At 51.5% G+C, this 18,265-nt stretch overlaps 1 protein-coding gene across 1 annotated transcript in view; it reads right to left on the bottom strand.

Annotated features, from left to right (window-relative positions):
- The window catches only part of Tie1 (tyrosine kinase with immunoglobulin like and EGF like domains 1), a 19,168-nt gene extending 2,496 nt beyond the window's left edge, over positions 1 to 16,672 (bottom strand). Inside the window, exons 1-19 of the mRNA XM_028786414.1 lie at positions 16,497 to 16,672; positions 13,449 to 13,766; positions 13,257 to 13,367; positions 11,800 to 11,955; positions 11,513 to 11,644; positions 11,246 to 11,386; positions 10,944 to 11,072; positions 9,889 to 10,034; positions 9,505 to 9,649; positions 7,402 to 7,560; positions 7,118 to 7,255; positions 6,629 to 6,919; positions 5,911 to 6,201; positions 5,517 to 5,707; positions 2,998 to 3,208; positions 2,748 to 2,858; positions 2,348 to 2,538; positions 1,203 to 1,316; positions 1,023 to 1,093 (exon numbers count right to left, since the gene is read on the bottom strand). Of these exons, the coding sequence (XP_028642247.1) occupies positions 1,023 to 1,093; positions 1,203 to 1,316; positions 2,348 to 2,538; positions 2,748 to 2,858; positions 2,998 to 3,208; positions 5,517 to 5,707; positions 5,911 to 6,201; positions 6,629 to 6,919; positions 7,118 to 7,255; positions 7,402 to 7,560; positions 9,505 to 9,649; positions 9,889 to 10,034; positions 10,944 to 11,072; positions 11,246 to 11,386; positions 11,513 to 11,644; positions 11,800 to 11,955; positions 13,257 to 13,367; positions 13,449 to 13,766; positions 16,497 to 16,554 (3,104 nt within the window). The 5' untranslated portion in view covers positions 16,555 to 16,672. The remainder of the gene's footprint in view (positions 1 to 1,022; positions 1,094 to 1,202; positions 1,317 to 2,347; positions 2,539 to 2,747; positions 2,859 to 2,997; positions 3,209 to 5,516; positions 5,708 to 5,910; positions 6,202 to 6,628; positions 6,920 to 7,117; positions 7,256 to 7,401; positions 7,561 to 9,504; positions 9,650 to 9,888; positions 10,035 to 10,943; positions 11,073 to 11,245; positions 11,387 to 11,512; positions 11,645 to 11,799; positions 11,956 to 13,256; positions 13,368 to 13,448; positions 13,767 to 16,496) is intronic.
- Positions 16,673 to 18,265: the final 1,593 nt, after the last annotated feature.

Raw genomic sequence — 18,265 nt, 5'->3', positions numbered from 1 at the left:
GCTGGTTCTGATAGACTGGCTAGCAAGAGCCCGGGATCCTCCTGTCTTTGCCTCCCGAGTGCTGGGACTACAGTGTGTGCTGCATACCCTCCCTCCCTTTCCCTTCCCTCCCCTCCCCTCCCACCTCTTTCTATCCCTCTCTCTACCTCCCCACACCTCGTGGGTGCTGGAGATCTGACCTTGAACCATCATGCTTTCAGAGCAGGTGCTCTGCCAGTCGAGCCATCTCCCCAGTCCTCAGAACTAACATTTTAAAGAATTTCTTTCTCTCTTTTCTTTTTAGTATTTTTAGATTTCGTTTTGGGAGTGAGGTTTTTGTCTGTGGGCACGAATATGTACAACATGTGCACCTCTGGTGCAGACAGAATTCAGAAGAGGGTGCTGTATCCCCTGGAATTGGAGTTATAGACAGTTGTGAGCCACCACGTTGGTCCTGGGAATCAAACTCAGTTCCTCTGGAAAAGTGTCCATTGCTCTTACCTACACAACCATCTCTAGCCCTGTATTGAGAACATTTTTAGCTGACATTTTTTATTGAGCACTTGCTATGTTCTGAGCACTGATTACCTAACTCACAACAGCTCTGTGATTTGGGCTTTACCGTTTCACTATTTTACAGGTGGAAACACTGAGGTCTGAAGGGTTAGCTTCTGTGCCAAGGTCACAGAGCTAAGAACAAGATCCACATCCTGGCTGTAAGCGCTCTTGTTCTGTGCATCCTGCATGGGAAGAGGCTCTGTGCGGGGGCATGTCATGCCTAAGGCCAGGGCAGGGAGTTCTAGTGTGGAGGGAGACTCTAGGGAGTCTTGGGGCAGAAGCAGGAAGTGGGTGGTCAGAGGCAGTGAGTGAGAGCAGGTCAGTCCAAGGGTTCAGGGACAGGAACAGCAGCTCAGTAGACAGGACTGACTGAGATGGGCATACCCAGAGACAGGGGAAGTGTGCTAAGATGGTCATGGTGTGTGTGTGCATGCGTGAGTGTCCCAGGGGGCCAAGTGCTCAGCAATGCCCCCTCCCATACTCACACGTCACTCTTGGTGGTGTAGACGCTGTAGTTGAGGGACTCAATGGCCATCCAACGCACAGGGAGGCGGCCCTGTGAAGGAAAGGGTCTAAGAGCCAAGATGGAAGAAAGGGCTTTTTAAGGGGCTTGAGGGGTAGGTTCAGGCATGGACGCTAAGTGGGGAAGTCTGAATGAAACTTGCCATTGTCTTCTTCACATACACCTCCTCCCCACGAGAAAGGCCGAAGTCTGCAATCTTGGAGGCCAGGTTCTCTCCGACCAGCACATTTCGGGCAGCCAGGTCCCTGTGAATGAACTGCAGGCAATGTAAGAAGTCGGGGAAGGGAGGGATGAGGGGCTCTGGCGCATGGGGCCAGTAGCAGCCCCTGCGTCCTCCCACCCACATGTGCCTCAGCCGTGGGTCAGCTGACTAGGGTCCAAGAAAACTCCCTGCTGGCTCTCACCCAATCTTTCCCCTGACTTGGAACACAAGTTCAGGTAGTATCTGTCTTTCTGGGACTGGGGGTGATTGACTTGCTGCCTGCTTCTCTCCCCCACCCCCCACCCCCCAACCCCTGCTTGATTTCTTCTTCTTTCTCTCTTCTTCCATTCCCTCCCCCTCATCTTTTGAAATGGAGTCTGACTATGTAGTCTTAGCCTGTGGTACTTACTAAGTAGCACAGGTTAGCCTTGAACTCTTGACCCGTTCACCTCTATCTCCGAAGAGCTGGGATCACAGGCCTCTGCCACTGCCCCATGTGACCTTTTCTCTTTTAATGCCCCATGTTCCATTTCCCTACTGTCTTGTCCCCTCTCCCTTATTGATGAAAGTCTGTAAGTGACCTCCATGTTCTCTCTCCTTCCAAAGACTCAAACTCTGTTGTCTGTAAAATGCCTTCGTTCAGGCCACAGTGTCCCTCTGGCACTCCCGCCACCCTATCAAACTCGGGCTCCCACCGCAGCCTCTTCAGTGGGTCTCCATGTCCTCCCTGCTGGATGCTGTAGTCACTGTGCTGCAGTAGCAGCCCCGACACTGGCTCCAGCCCAGGCCTGTCTTGGTACCCACATCTTGCACACTTCCACCCAGGATGTCCCTCAGAGACTTCAAATCCATCACCTTCTCCCCATCTGCCTCTTGTCCTCTTCTCTCTCCTTGTAGCATTTATAGTCACTCAGCACCAGGGCCTGAGCCTATGATTGTGTCCTTCCTTCTCACTGTTCGTACCTCCCATACCTGATTAGAACAACCCGAGTAGGTCTAAACAGTGGCCTCCCTGCTCCCTACTGGTATACACACACACAGACACACACACACACACACACACACACACACACACACACACACACCTGCTTCTCACTAAGGTACTGCATGCCGTTGGCTGCATCACTGGCAAAGCGCAGCAGCTGCCGGGAGCTGAGTGTGGAGGCTGTTCCATGCTCACGAGCAAATGCTGGATCCGTCTCCAGGACCCTGCTCTTTCTCAGGAAATCTAGCAGGTTTCCATAGGGGGCATATTCGATAGCAATATACAAGTAACCTGGGAGGTAAGGAGACACAGGGTGACAGTTTATACAAAGGCCGTGTGTTGTTATGAACAATACCCGGTGGTAAGAGATGGGCATGCAGCATGCAGGAGAATCCTGTGATGAGCAGGGAATGTAGGGATCCCCACAAGTCGATTATGTGAGGCGGGTGATAGCTGAGGCCAGAGGTCTGGAAGGAATAGCAAATGAACTCAGGGCTCACCTCTGTTCTCACAGGCCCCTAAGAGGTTGATAATATTGGGGTGGTGTCCTAGTTTGCACAGGACTTCTAGTTCGCCTGCAAAGTCTCGATGGTCATTTTCAGATGCGTACTCTGTGTAGAGAAGTCAGTGTCAATTTTTGCCAGGGGTCTCTCTGGGAGGGGTCAGTTGTTGGGGGAGCTAGGTGGGGAGCTGGTATGTGTGGGATAACGAGAGAGCAAAGGGCTGGGGTCTGGAGTCATGACCAAGGACCTTTTAGCATCTTGATGGCTGCGTTCATCTTGAGCCCGTCCTTCTTGATCATGGCCCTAATCACTTGGCCAAAGTTGCCCTCCCCGATGAGGTCCTCAAAGGTGATGTCCTCCCACTCCAGCACAGGGTAACTCAAGGGCTCAGGCTGTGGCTTCGGCCTCCGGGTCAATGTCAAGGTCCCTGAGCTGAACTGCAGGATGGTCTCTTCACCCTTCATGGGATGGGATGAATAGACAGCCAGTCCACACAAGAGATATGGGGGCAAATGGAGGAACAAAGAAACATACAGAGAGAGGGGCCAGTGGTTAGACAGATAGACAGAGCCAGACAGAGAGCACTCTGGTGGGTAGCCTGGGCCACACCTACAGAGACAGACACTACACAGAATCACAGGTGATAGCCACAGGTATTTTTGAGGTGGACAAGTGGCTAAGAAAACAAATTAGGAGAGCATCACTCTGGGGGTTAGTGGGTGGGGTTTGATGCAAGGTGGAACCTGGGTTAATGGGTAAGTTGCCAAATCATGGATAGATCAATGGACTAAAAAAAATTCTAATAGTTAAGCAGAGAATTGAAATGAGGTGTGATGGGAAAAGTAAACTTCCTGTCTTTGTGCAAACCCCACAGGTAGGCTTTGTTGATTCATTTACTCATGCCACTGTGGGTGAATTTCTTGAGAGTTCAGGGCATGCTAAGCCCTGAGCTGTCGGGAGCATGTAGACAGATTTTCTTTACGGTAGCAGAAGCAGCAACACTCCCTATTCCACTACTTGGTGTCTAGACACAGTTCTTATCCCAGGCCAGGATTCAAGGATTTAACAGTGAGGAGTGTCCAGCTCCCTCTACGGAGCAGGGGTATCCTGGGCAGGGTTGATGAAGGAAAAGGCAGCAGCTGAGCAGAGTAAGGAGTTGTGATTTGAGAATCCGGAGCAAGGTCCAGATGGACCATTCAGTGACCTCCCTAAGTGAATTGGTGATTAGCTTGATGTGTAGGTGCTGGGGACACAGGTCACGTGGGTTCCTTTGGAGCATGTGCAGCTGAGGCATACAACAGAGTACACATGTATGTTCTGTGGCTGCATCACATGCAGTCGCATCCATTCAGAGATACACATGAGGGCAGAGGGACACATGCGTACATACATGGGATGCACTTCTGCCCCACTACACGGCACACACATGAGCGTGAATAGCTGTGTGCAGGAACATCTATATTGATATTGGTAATAAGCAAATAGATGCACTTTAAAGGCTGTTTTCTCCCTGCCTTGCTTCAGCATCTGGCCTTGTCATCCTCTCCCCGCCTCCCGTGGTGGAAATGGCTTTCTTGCCAGAGGCAAGATCAACAGAACTCAGACAAAGGAGCCAGTTGAATCTCAGGACTCTGGATGGGATTTTTAAAGGTACAACAGACACCAGTCTTGATCACTGGTCTTTCTATACAAGAATTAGTGCTACAGAGAGGGGGTGGGGGAAGGTGTTGTTTCTTCCTTTCTTTCCGATATTTTTGCTGGTGCTCTAAATTTCTCTTAAGTGGCTTTACATAGCAAGAGCCCAAGCAGAAAGGGCTGAGGCCAGAGTTCTGATTCTAAGTGACAAGGGAGTGATGGGATGGGTGAACATGATAAGAGAGGGTGAGTCTGGGTTCCTGAAGAGTATCAGCACCCCTTCCCATGTCTGTATAGGCCTGAGGGCCAGAGGCATGGCCTGTAAGAAGACTAAAACCCCAGGAAAGTTTGTAGAGTGAACCTCTCTCCTGTGGGAGCACAGGTGAGGCTGCAGGCTTTGTACATGTCTAGAGGGTCAAAGGCAATTATGTGAACAGTGTGGCCACACACTGCTGCCCTTTGAGGGGAACAGCTAAGCACAGGTGAACGGTTTCTCAGAGAGAGCCTGGAACCTTTAAGAGTATAGTCTGGTGTTGGGCATGGTGGTACACATCTTTAATCCCAGCACTCAGGAGGCAGAGACAGGCCATCTCTGAGTTCATGGCTAGCCTAGTCTACATAGAGAGACCCTATCTCAAAAAAGAAAGAAAGAATAAAAGGGTGGAAACCAGGATGAGAGCTACAGCCAGGAGGATTCAGAACACAGATAAAGGCTGGCTTCCAAGTAAGGGAGGGCCCATGAAGACAGAGGCCAGCATGGGCCCTAGTTGTCCCTCCGGGATATTGGCATGTGACCCAAGCTGACGGTACCTCCCACGGTGTGGGTAAGTGAAGAAGATGATTCCAAATGGCGTCCTCTAAGCCTGGAATGAGGCCTGGTGAAATACGAAGAAGCTGACTTCTTTTAAGCTGAGAATGCTAATTACCCCGTCATTAATGCGAATGGGCTATCCAAAGAGCTAAGTTCAGTTTTTAAAAAAAGAAAGAAAGAAAAGAAAGTTCTATTTTGTATCCTAAAAGGTCACTTAATGTACCTTAAAACTTGTGGCATGGACAGGCGTGTGCATACATGTATGTCCCAATCACAGACAATAGAAAGGACCATGAACCCAGTGGGTACCAGGCACTGACCGATCCTGACTGGTAGGTGAAGGTGCGTCTCCGATGTAGGCAGCTTCTTCGGATACACACCAGGGCTAGAAGGGCAGCCAGGATCGTGAGGCAGGTGGCAGACACAGAGCCTACCACAGCCAGGATCAGCTGCTGATCCAGGCCTTCTTCAGCTGCTCGGCTCTCTTGGACTGGGCCTTCACTCTGCAGCCCTAAACACAAGGAGGGACACATTGAGGAGATGGCCTGGATCAGGGAACCCAGAGCCACCATGGGATCCCACAGAGGGAGAGTTTGAACATCCTGATACTAGAAGTCTTGTGATGCCTTAGCTCCAAGGTTGGGGGTAAGGTGAAGGGGCACATGCAAAGTACAGCCCTGGGAGCCTAGGGGTCCGTAGGCTCCATCCTCTCACCATTGCCCAGAGTGGCCTCTTCTACTGTGTTGCTCCAGTCGCCAAGACCCTGCACACTGGCCCGCACACGGAAAAGGTAGCGTGTGCTAGCATTGAGGCCACGGACAATGGTGCTTGTCTCCTCAGGTCTGTCTACATCCATCCACTGTGGGTCTCCTGAGCCCCCGGCCACCTGAATCTCCACAATGTACTTGGATATAGGCCCAGAGGGAGCCTCAGGATGCTGCCACATCAGTTGGATCTCAGAGTCTGAGAGGGCCTGGGCATGGAGGTGGCGGGGAGCTGGAGGCCCTGGGAAGATGGGAAGGGGAAGGAAGGGGTAGATTGGTCAAGGTTATAGAGCTGTGGGGTCAGTGCAGTCACTCTAGCATATAGTTTGCTTTGTGGATCCTTGCATAGGAGCCTTGTGCTACCCTCCCCCTCTTTCCTCCTGCTTGGACTCATCTCCATCCCCAAGGTACCTCCACCTCCACACTGCCTTCCCATGGTCACCTTGCCTCTCCAAGCTCTCAGTAGTTTATGCTCCCCGAGTCTCCCATGGCCCTGTTCTTCACAAGAGTCATAATCTTCTCATGTGTCCCCGCCCCACGTGCTCTAAGTGACCCGTGTCCTCCTGGTATCTTCTACCTTCCCCATTCATTCTGGGTTCTCTCCACATCTACCCAGTCTCTTGTAACTTCCCCTTATCCCTAGCCCAACATTCCCAGAGTGCACCTACCGCTGGGGGGCAGGTGTACATGCGCAGGGGGTGAGGCGGGGCCCAGGAGAGTGCAGTGATACAGCCGCACATCCAGCTGGTAGTGGGTGCCAGGAGTGAGTCCAGTCAGGAGGGCAGTGCGGGCCTGGGGGGATGAGATGTTCTCCCGCCTCTCCTGTCCCCGGGCCCCGTCCCACAGGCGCAGCAGGAAACCATCACCAGACACCGGCACCAAGGGTAGAGACCAGCTCACACGTAGCCTGTCAGGACCCTCCACGTGCCAGCTCTCTAGCCACGGCTGCAGCAAAGGCTCTGCGGCCAGAGGTCAGGAGGAGTCAGAACCATCCAGTGGGTGCTGGGGACTAAATGGGCCAATAATCCCCAGTGGGCAGGGCTGGGACAAACTCCACTGGAAAGGCAGGGGTCTTTGGAGGTGGACCAAGACATATTCTGAGTGGGCATGGCAGGAAACCCTGAGGGGACAGCAAGGGATATATCTTGACTTCTCACCAGGACAGTCAGTAGTCATGAGGGTAGAAGGTCCCCAGTCTCCTTCTCCTCCTTCCCCTGGCCGGCTCAGCTGCACACGAACATTGTAGCCTGTCTTTGGCTTCAGGTTCATTAATGTCACATTCTCACTGGGATCCACTGTGGGTGAGGTGTGCCACACACATCCTTGGTCCCAAGCATGTCCTTAGCACCTTCTTTTTGTAGCAGCCCCTTCTTCCTTTCTATTCCCACCCCGTCCCTCACTATTACCCAACGCCCCATCCCCTAACTCTGTCCCCACTCACCCACAATGGCAGACCAGGCAATCTTGCTGTCCTGGGGCTGGTAGTGCAGACGGACAGAGGAGATGGGTCCATCCCCACCAAAGGAGACCAGTGGGGAGACCACAAGCTGACGGCTCTGCTTGGCCAGGAGCCGAGGTGCAGTCAGAGGCACTGGAGGTACTGCCAAAAAAACTGGGGTGAGTAAGGGTCTGTGGACAGGGGAGCACTCTGGGCTTGGACAGTGAGCACCTCCAGATCTTAGTTCAGATCTGGGGCTTATCTAGTGAGGTAGGAGGACACCAAGCTCAGCAGATGACTGGGATGGCCACGGCCCAGGGAAGGAAGTTCTGGTCTCTGGGTAGCTTGGGTCCCAGGAACCTGGTCATAAGAACTTAAGTATATCAAAAGATGCTAGATGAGAGAGGGTGTGGCCAGACAGAAGTTGGGAAACACCTCTCTGTCCTTGTAGCATTCAGTAGAGAGAGAAGCTGGAACACACAGCAGGCTACCACCTAGGTATCCTGTGCCCTCCCCTTTATCATTCACAGATCTATTGATTTTTTTTTAAAGACAAATCCTGCCAGTAAAGAGGCATCTGCTCTGCAGTTGATGCTTCTTATGCACAAGCACTAATTCTTGTGGTCATGAATGAAGAAAATGGGGCTCAGAGACATTGAGCAACTTGCCTAAGGATACACAGCTAAGAGAATTTGAACTAGGTCTGTCTGACTAGGCTACCTCGAACCAGTCAGTACTCTCCAGCAGTATTTCTGTTTCTGCCTGGCGCCTCCACAGTCACTGCCCCCATTCCAGCCTCAGCTTTTCTTTCTAGATTATTGTATTAATGCCTAAATATGTTCCTTGTCTTCTTCCAAAAAGACTGACTTTTCCAGGAAGCATAAAAGAAATAGAGAAGGGAAGGAGGGAGGAAGGGGGTATGGAGTGCGGAAGATGCAGGGTGGCGAGGTGAAGGTGTGAAAGGTGGCAACCGTTTGTCAGGGGCAGGTAGGAGCTGGGGGAGATGAGGGTCCAATTTGGATCCTAAGGAGTTGCCAGTGTCTGTGGCTCATGCAGGGGACCAGAGTCTAGAGGAAAGGGCTGGTATACAGTGGACATCCATTTCCACATTGGGAACAGACCTTCACAGAAGATGCCCTGCCTCGTGGAGTTTCACCATGCAGGGCTGGCATCAGGAGAGAAGTCCCGACTACAGAACACATGTGATGTTGCCAGGGAAGGGTTGACATCTTGGCACTAGATGTCATTTACATAACAATTATCTGCTATATTGAGCCTGCCTCCCGTCAGCCATTGTGATAACTACTTAGATGCATCATCTAGTCTTCCTAGCGGCCTGGCCTTGGGGGCGCTCATCTCCTCCTTTTCCACAGTGAGAAACTGAAGCTCCATGACTTGCTTAAGGTGACAGAACTTGTAGAGAGCACTTGGAATCCAAGTTGAGTGGAGGGCTGGGTCCAGCACTCTGCTAAAAGAATGAGCAGATAGAGGTGGAGAGGACAGTGGCTAGAGATGGTGAGGGATTGGGAAGCAGAAGATAGCAATGAATAACAGGAGAGGGAGGGAGAGATAAAAACGAGACAACATGAGGACCTTTTGGGGGACTGGGGTGCCCGGGCTTACAGTGATGAAGTAAAAGATGCCATGTTGGTGGAGAGGACACTCAGTTCTCTGCTCTGAGTGTTTGGTAGCTCTCTCATTCACCCAACAGTCTCCTGTGTATGTGTCCCCTTTGAGGAGCCAAACAGGTTTACCTGTCTGCTGTTCCTGTGTGTCCATGTGAGGAGAATCAGAGAAAGGAGTAGCATCTCAGAGGTGGAGTTACAGGGACCCTGGGTTTTGTGGTAAGTGGTCCATGAATATGCAGGAGGCAGGGTGAGGCTGGAGAATGTCTCGAGTTTCTGAACCATAGGATGTCTTTTCCAGGTGGGACCTAGCTGTGTTTCAGCATTGACACTGACTGGCTGTCAGTCTTCTTCTTAGCCTGAGGCTAAGCTTTGCCCTTGGAAGCCCTTGCCTTTCCTGCTAAGATCTCCAGCCTGAGCAGCATTAGAAAGTACCTACTCTGAGTGCCATCCATTCCCTAAACCTTAGAACACCACTAACCTTTGACATTGACCTTGAAGCGCCGGCTATCTTGGCCACCAGACGTTGATACTCGGCATTCCCAGAAACCACTGTCCCCAAGAGTCAAGCTGGGCACCTCAAACTCAGCTGTGGTCCTGTCTGGCTCCACAATGGCTTTGGTAGACTGAGACAGGGAGACAGGGAACAGAGTGCATGCTCTGAGACAGGTATGAGTCAGTACTGACGATTGCTGGAACACAGACCCCGTGGCATCCCCTCACCAGTTAGCCTGCCCTATTTAAGTCATGGCCAGGACAGTGGGCAGAGCCTATAAGAAGTTCCTTGGGTTAGAGACCCAAGGAATGAACTGTCAAGCTGGTGAGATGGGGGAGCAGACAGTAGGTTGGGGTGACTAGGGCTGACCAGGAGCATGGTGCCATCTGGCTTGCGGAGTTCCATGCTGCCGCGTACTGGGAAGGGATTCCCTGCAGCTGCACAGTTGATCCGGGGCATCGTCCCTAAGTTGAACTCCAGCTCCGTGGCCACATTGAGGATCTGGGGGATCCGGTCTAGAAAGAGAAAGAGAGGGAAGCCATCTTAAATGATCCTGGGGCAGCCATATAACCACCAAAATGTACTCCTCCTGCCCCATTCTATATTCTGCATCTCAGTGAAGGTCCTACTGTCTGTCCTGCCACTTAAAACTGAAATCAGCAAGGTCCTATATGGTTCCTTCAGCCCCACATCTAGCCAGGTCTGGAGTTCCCCTATCATATCTCTCAGGATATTCTAAGACCCAGAGTTAGACCCTCACCACTCTGCCAGCCCAAACAAGCTAAATTTAACTGATCTGTCTCTGTCTGTCTGTCTGTCTGTCTGTCTCTCTCTCTGTATGTGTGTGTGTGTCCCACTGTCTCACGCTACAGCCTAGGCTGACCTAAAACTCAAAAACTCTCTTTGTAGCACAAGCTGGCTTTGAACTCCAGACAAGTCTCCTGCCTCAGTCTCCTGAGTGCTAAGATTGTAAGTTTGAGACATTATGCCTGTCAACTCCTTCACTTATGGCTTCTGTACTCCTTTCACGGTTCTTCCTCAAATACGAGTCTGACCAGCACACACTCTTCAGCAATTTCTATTCAGCTCCTCACATTTAAGCAGCAAGCCTCGGGCTGTATTCAAAGGCTCTGTCACATGACTCCTGCTGACCGCTCCCCTAGCCCCTACATTATTGTCCCAGTATACAAGCAGGGTCTCAATTTTCTTCACATTCTTTCCCAATCATCTCTCTTGTGTCTTCCACATTCAATTTCAGATCTTGAGTCCTTCAAGACTCTCACACTGATCAGGGTCACCCTAGGCTGCTGGCCTTCACAGTGTGGGTACCTGAATGGTGAAAATATCCACCACATCTGAACCCCCCTGAGGAAAGGACTTGGGTAGAGATGTGTTTGATGAAAGATCACCTGTCTTGAGCATACCTGACTTTTCACAGTGGACTCCATGCCACCCAGAGGGGCAGACGCAGCCGCTGAACCGGTCACAAGTGCCGCCATTTTGACACTGGCACTGGAGGCGACAATCAGCCCCAAAATGGCCAGGTGCACATGCTAGGAATAGAAGTGATGCGGTTACAGAGGGAAGGTCAGGCCCCACAGAGCACAGATAGGGCACAAGCTATCCAGCAGGCTGTTGCAGTGGTGGTGGTGGGCACTGGTCAGGGGATCGGAGGGTTTGGTCTTCAAGTCAGGGTCAGGCACACAGAAGGTAGCTTAGTCCATACCTTCCTGGCACTGGCTTCCCCTCCACCCAGATCCACAGGAACAGCCATAGGGATCCGGGAGGCAGAAGGTGAGACCCCGACAGCCTGCTGTGCCTGGGCACTGTTCCTGGCAGCTCTGTCCAAAACGACCCTCTCTGCAGGCTGAAAACAAGATGTGTAGTATACAGGCTCTGTCGGGCCTCACGTGCTAAGCTTCATCTCCAGGGTTTCAGAATCTTCTCCTGACCAGGCATGCTCTCCTGCCTAAGTCCTAGCTTTTCCACTTACCCTGCTCACAGCGGGTACCAGTAAATCCTGGGGGGCACACACATTCACCATCATGGTCATGACAGACACCTCCATGCAGGCAGCCTGGGCAATCCTTGGCACATCCTGGTCCCCAGCGTCCAGCCCCACAGCCTGGGGGAAAGTGTTCTCAGTAGCTGACCTTTATCCACCTGTCTACAGCTGCTGAGGACTAGGGTAGCTCTGGGGCCCTCATGGACCCTGAGACCCAGAGGAAGACCATACACAGTTCACAGCCTCCCCCATCACCTCTGCCTTCTGCCCCTTACCTCGCACGATGAGCCGAAAGAAGGCACTGCCCAGGGGGCTGGCCTCTAGGTAGGTGGCACTGTAGATGCCACTTGATGGTGGCTGTACGTTTTTGAGCTGCAGTTGAAACTGCCCGTCATGTGCCTCATGCCAGTCTAGGGTATGGAAGTAGGATCCTGGGGAACACAATCGGGGGCCCTCAGAATCATATGAAGGGCTGGTGTTACCTCCCTCCGCTGTGGTCACACCACTGTGCCCTGCCCACAGTGATCAGACTGAGGACACTACCAGATACTAGTACCCAAGCCAGGAAGCAGGAGGCTCTGAGCCTCCCAACACACCAAATCTGTCCTCTCTCTCATCTTCATTTCATAGTCCAGCCCTTCCTCTATGCCTTTTACAGGGGCTCCCCACTTCCACGCTGGCCCTGTCTGCCCACGCTCTACCAGACAGCCAGGGGCCTCCTTTTACAACTTTTAGACTCTTCTGTACCCCACTACTCTTGCAGGCTCTCAGGGCTCCCCATTGTCCCAGGATGACAACCAATCCCCTGGCAGTTGTTTTCACCAGTTTGGTCCCTGCTCAGATCTCCAGCCCTGTACCCCACCACATCCTGCCTGACCCCTAACATTCTTGAATCCCTAAATGCCTCCTGAAGCATCTGGTATGTCGGATCCTCCTGCTTTTGTTCTTGTTAGCCCTGCCTGCCTCCTAGCATGCTGTTTCTTCCTCTGTCTGGCTCCTTTGCCTCTCAGGGCTCTTTCCCAGCCTCTCCATCTAGAATCCATACAGTTAGTCAAACATTCAGCCCTGTTCCTTCCTGTCTTTGATAAGAACTCCAGACAAACTGCAGAGACTTAGGTCTCCCTTCCCACTTTTACAGCTCCCTCTGGTTCAAAGCCTTCTGCCCAAGGAAAAAGATCTCTCTTAGGAGCCAAGTATCAGAGGCAGCCAGCAGATTGTGGGGGTGAGGCAGACATTTTGGGGGCTACTTAAGCAAAAAGAGTCCTTCCACAAAGTGGATAAGGACAGGGTTGTGGGCAGGCACAGAGTTGAGACCCACAAATCTCTATGGACACCAGCATATGTCTGCCTTGGGCATCAAGGATCTCAGTTAGGCAAGTCTTTGAGAGAGGTTAGACTTCCCTTGGCCTGTGCTGGGCACACGTTACCAACTCTCTTCTTTTCCATGGGGACTGCTGCTCTTCTTAGGCAGGCCATGTGACAGCACCTGCTAACTCCCAGGGGAGGGTCAGAGATGAGGGCTTAACATAATACTTAAGAGGTAGCTGGCCAGAGGTCCTCGTAGTACCGAAGGTGGGTAGCTCAGAGCTAGAGATGAGAGGGAAGGCCCTGGAGGTTGTCCAGAAGGATGGCAGGTGCATCAGGGTAATAGACTAAGTATATGGAGGGCCATGGATGGAGGTCCTGGGATGTTAGCATCATGGGTCTCCCTGTCCCACCAAATGCCTCTCACCATTGTTCTTCCAGATCACGTCAGTCTGCTTTTCCTTGTGCACACGTGCAGAAAGCACAGCGGTGTCACCTTTGTTCACTGTGTGTGTGACCTTGTCTGGAAACAGGTGTGCTGAGGATGAGAGGTAAGGTCAGTGAGCTACAATACAGCCCTCCCTCTGGCGCTCCATCTCCTGGTAAGCCAGAGACTTACCTCCCGGGCTGTTGTGCACATAGAGGACTCGAGTGCGCCGTGCACCAGCACCACCCACGCAGGAGAAGACACCTACCAAATCCGAGGGCTTGGAGAAGCCCCTCAGCGTGACCTGGTGTGAGCCATTGCGTGCCAGGTACAGGGGCTGTCCGGGCGGGAAGGTGCGCACGATGCGATCATCCTTCTCCAGTAACAGAGGCAGGCCCCAGACATCCGAGCTCCTCCCTGCTCCGGCCTCACCAGACACGCAGGTCAGGAAGAAACGCTGGGGGTCGGTGATGCGCAGGTTGGCTAGCAATGTTAAGTCCACAGATGCACCTGGGACCAGACAATAGTGACTCCATGGTGGATCCTGCCCCAGGAGCGCGGGACTCCAACAGTGACTTGTGTTAATTTTTCACTGTGCCCTCTGAAGACTTCACTTTTTCAAAGATTGCTGTCCAGTCCCTTCCCTCCCACAGGTGCTTGCCCTTTACCCTCAAGCCTCTCCATCCTGAAAGAAACAAAAGCACACATCCTTCTCTGGTCCAGACAGGGAATGAGCTTCTGTTTCCTTTCCTTACTTTGTCAGTGTCAGTGTTTGCTCTGACTCCTGTGTGAACCGTTTCCACTCTGGCTATTCCTGAACCACTTGTCCATGCCCAGCCATGGAGGTGCAGGTTAGAAGAGTCACCGAGACTGGAGTGTCATGAGGACACCCTCCTTGTTGTTTAACTAATTAAGGACTATTTGATTGGGTGGGATTGAAGATAGGTTAGGGGAAGAAGTGAAATCACTAGCTCCACCTGGCCAGAGAGACAAGTGGGACTAGGTCCTGTCTTGGGAAGCTGGAGGACCAGACCTGGACATCCCTCCCAGGTGCAGGTGTTGGCACAGAGGGAGGAACACCTAACCAGCATGAGGGAGGGCAGGTAAGGGGACAGGAGAAGATGCAGATAGGAGCTTCAACAGAAAAAAACAAAAACAAAACCCTGAAGGACTTGTGAAGGTACTTGTGTGAGGAGGAAGGAGAACGGTCAGGCGTAGGGAGAGGCCGTCCTACGCTCAACTATGAGAAATGTTATAGCGTGGGGAGGGGAGCTGCCCAGAGCTAGTGCAACTGGAGCATAAAATCTGTACCCTAAATTGGGCAAGACTGAGGGGAAGAGCGTGACTAGCCTGCCTCAGATCTGTGACCCCAGACCTTCCAAGGTCCCTCCTTCCCTGCCCCTTCCCTGCCTATTAACAATCAGGTAATCAATTCATTTAAAGGCCACTTATCGTATTTTTGACAATCTATCATAAGTCAAAGAAGCTGGCATCTCCTGGCCACCTCGCAGGCACCAAACACCCTTTCTCCATGGCATCATCATGGCCTCCAGTGAAGTTGAAATCCTGTGCTGTAATAACTATTCTTGGGCTTCCTTGAGCACGTTCATCTACTCTCTTGGCTTTAACTGTCACCCCTGAGTCAGTAGCTCTGGTGTGGCCTTTCAGCTCCAGATGCATTTATATCACTGTTTCCTAAACCCTCACCTCTCCCAAGTTTTCTGAGTCAGAGGACAACACCCATCACCTGAGACACTAACTTCAGAGTCATCCTATGTTCCTGCTGTCATAATAATGAATGTTTATTGGATGTCAATTATGCGCCGGGCCCTTTAGTGATGCTCCCTTCCTTCCAGGGCCTGCCTGTCCTGGGAGGTGCGTGTTATTAGCTCCATTTTATAACCAGGGAGCAAAAGCTCAGAACTTGCCCAAGGTCGCACAGTTAGAAACTAGCAGAGCCAGCTTGTTCAAGCCTAAACTCTTCACTTAGCTGCCAGTCTGGCTCATATTTCTTCAGTTTTTCCTTATGGGCTTCCATACCTCCCAAGCTTGCACTTACTACTCTGGTGACTGCCTCTCTTAAGGAAATCCTTCATGAGAGTTTTCTAGGCCTATGGCAGAGTAAGCTGGCTCTCTTGTCAGCACTCCTCAAGAACTCCTGATGTCTATTTTTGTCTGGTTCTCGTCCCTGGCCTGTGCTCCCCACTAGACGATGAGCCACTAAAGGATAGCCTCTGACTTCTAGTTCTCTCATCACCAGCCTGAAAGAATCTGCCACTAGCGTTCAGAAGCTTCTCCAAGCTCTCTGCATACACAGCTCCATTTAAACAGCAAATGTATCAACCTGGGAGGCAGCATTGTTCAATTGTCACTGGATATGTTTGGGCATTTCTGTATTCCCAGCTAATATTGGTGCTAAATAAATTATTATTATTATCATTATTATTTTGAGACAGGATCTCTTTATGTAGTTCTGGCTGTCCTGGAACTCGCTATGTAGAGCAGGTTAGCCTCAAACCCTCAGAGATCTACCTGCTTTTGCCTCCTGAGTACTAGAATTAAAGCCACCTGATGCCTGTCTGTCCAATGAATTATTGACTAAGTCCAACAGAGTTACTCCTGAGGTCCAAGTTGATGGTTGACCTCTGCCCTCCCCTGCTGACCTCTGCCCCGCCCCCAGGCAGTGATTTCGAGCACCTGCCTGAGTTTTCCCCACCCTGATCTCATTTTTGGTGGATCAAAATCATGACGATGATGATGATGATGATGACAGTGTCTCTGCTTTTCCCTCCAATCTTTAAGTTGTGTTAAAATACATATACCCTAGAATTTACCATCAGAACCATTTGTAAACAGTCAATTCAGTGTTAATAAATACATTCACGACATCGTGTAAACATCGCCACCCATTTCCACAGCTCTTGTTTTTGTTTTGGACATAGGGTCTCACTATGTCTCTATGTTGCTAACATGGAATTCTCTATGTAGTCCTGGCTGGTCTTCCACGTGCTGGGACTAAAGGAGTGCACCACCACACCCAACTTTATAACGCCTTTCATCCTGTCCATCTGAAATGCTACACCCATTAAACAATAACTCTCTATTTCCCCTTCCCCAACCCATGGTCACTACCATATTATGAAGTCTATTGCTATGCTATGCTAGGGTTTCTTGGAGTTGGGTAGCTAGGCTTAAGACCTTGAAATCAGGAGTCAGGGAGGTACTCGGGAGAAGACTTACCAACATGAGTGGCCAAGAAAAGAATGGGGAGCAGGAAAGGGGATCCCCAACAGACCATACTCCGGAGGCGGACCTGGGCCAGCCAAGGCCAGCTGGGCCCGGGGTCAGTTGCTGTGGGTCTGAGTGTTCGGCCTGTTTAGCTCAGTGCACCTCGGTGCTGGGGAGGAAGAGGAAATGATGGTTACGGTGGGAGGAGTGGCAGGGGAGAGAGGGGTGGGAAGAGTTGTCGCCTGTAGTCCTCCCATGTCTAGCCCCCACAAGCCTGGGGATGGGTGTGGCCTGGAAGTCTCTGGAAGGGGGGCATTAGAGGTGGGGGGCGGGTTATGACAAGGACAGATCTGGGGATGGTTGGGCTGTTTTCTCCCATCCTTTCTGTCCCTTCCATCTGCATTACTGGAGCACAGGAGACAGGAAAGGGAGGAAGCCGGTGGCTTCCGCCTATTGAGAAGGTTTGGAGGAAGGACATTGTTCTAGGGTCTCCCCTCCTCCCAGAGTGCGCATACACACACACACACACACACACACACACACACACACACACACACACACTGAGGCTCACATGACTCTTTACACACAATTACCCCTGATCTTAGAAAGCAGGTCGCAGAAGCATGAACACCCCGGACAAAAAGGGATTAGGAGCATGAAGACCCTTTGCTTTGTCTGATGTGCCTTTCTCATCGTATTACAGATGGGAAAATGGAGACGTGTGGTGCGTAGGGACCCCTAGGCTGTGATAAGGCTGGGACTTAAAACTTTTTGTCTGGTTGTTGATTCCTGGATGCTAATGGCTCCACGAGAGACACATTGAAGCGTACAGGGGAACACAAGGCCATGGGCTGTGACTGGGGCGTTCCCCACCCACAGCTATAAGGCTTCAGCCCACTGTTGGCCTGCTGGTACACATTATGCAGCTAACCATGTGTGTTCCTGGACACTGGGGAGTAGACGTCTATCCAGGGATTTGCAGCTGCTTTTTCATGTTTCAAATTCGAGGCATAGTCTCATGCAATTCAGGTTAGCATGAAGCTCACTTTATAGTTCCAACTGGCATGAACTCTTTATGTAGCCCAGGGTAGCCTCAAACTCATGATCCTCCTACTTCTCTTTCCTGAGTCCTGGCATTATAAGCCTGTGTGCATACTATAGTGCGTATATGCCAGTCAGAGGACAATCTGTGGGGAGGAGAGTCCCCTCTCTTCTTCTACCATTTGGTTCCAGGGATCAGATTTAGGTCATCAAGCTTGGTGTGGCAAGTGCCCTTGCCTACTGAGGCATCCCATCAGCCCACATCCACTCCTAGAGGCTGAGCACACCTGCCTCTAGTCCCTGCCCCTTGCTGTATCTTCCAAAGTCCCACTGGTGCACTTCTTAGATCCATCTCAGCATTTTGATGCCATGTCCCCACTGCCAGTTTCCAGACAGAACATGCCCCATAGAGCACCCACAGGGAGGTGATTTCATGGAGCAGGAGAAGCTACAGGATAGCCTGGGCTCACTGGTTAAATCTGTATCTGCCTTACCCTCAACAATAAATGAGATTGATATCTGGCATCAACCTGAGTAACTCGAAAGTTTCAAGCCCTCCCTTTGGGGCTGGACTCTGCCCCTAAGTCAGTTCTGGTGAAGGTTATGTTCTTCTCTGGATCCAGGAGGTGCAAAACTACATTCGTGGGGAAGCCAGGTCCCTGGGAGGTGAGTTTATCGGGGTTATCCCTCTTCTGAAAGTATCTGAAAGAGCCCTAGATTGGCTTGACCATAGACTAGCA

The sequence above is a fragment of the Grammomys surdaster genome, unplaced genomic scaffold (genome assembly GCF_004785775.1).
Source record: "Grammomys surdaster isolate TR1022 unplaced genomic scaffold, NIH_TR_1.0 100, whole genome shotgun sequence".
Taxonomy (NCBI): domain Eukaryota; kingdom Metazoa; phylum Chordata; class Mammalia; order Rodentia; family Muridae; genus Grammomys; species Grammomys surdaster.
The sequence above is the reverse complement of the archived record's forward strand: the minus strand, read 5'-3'. Positions and strand labels throughout refer to the sequence as shown.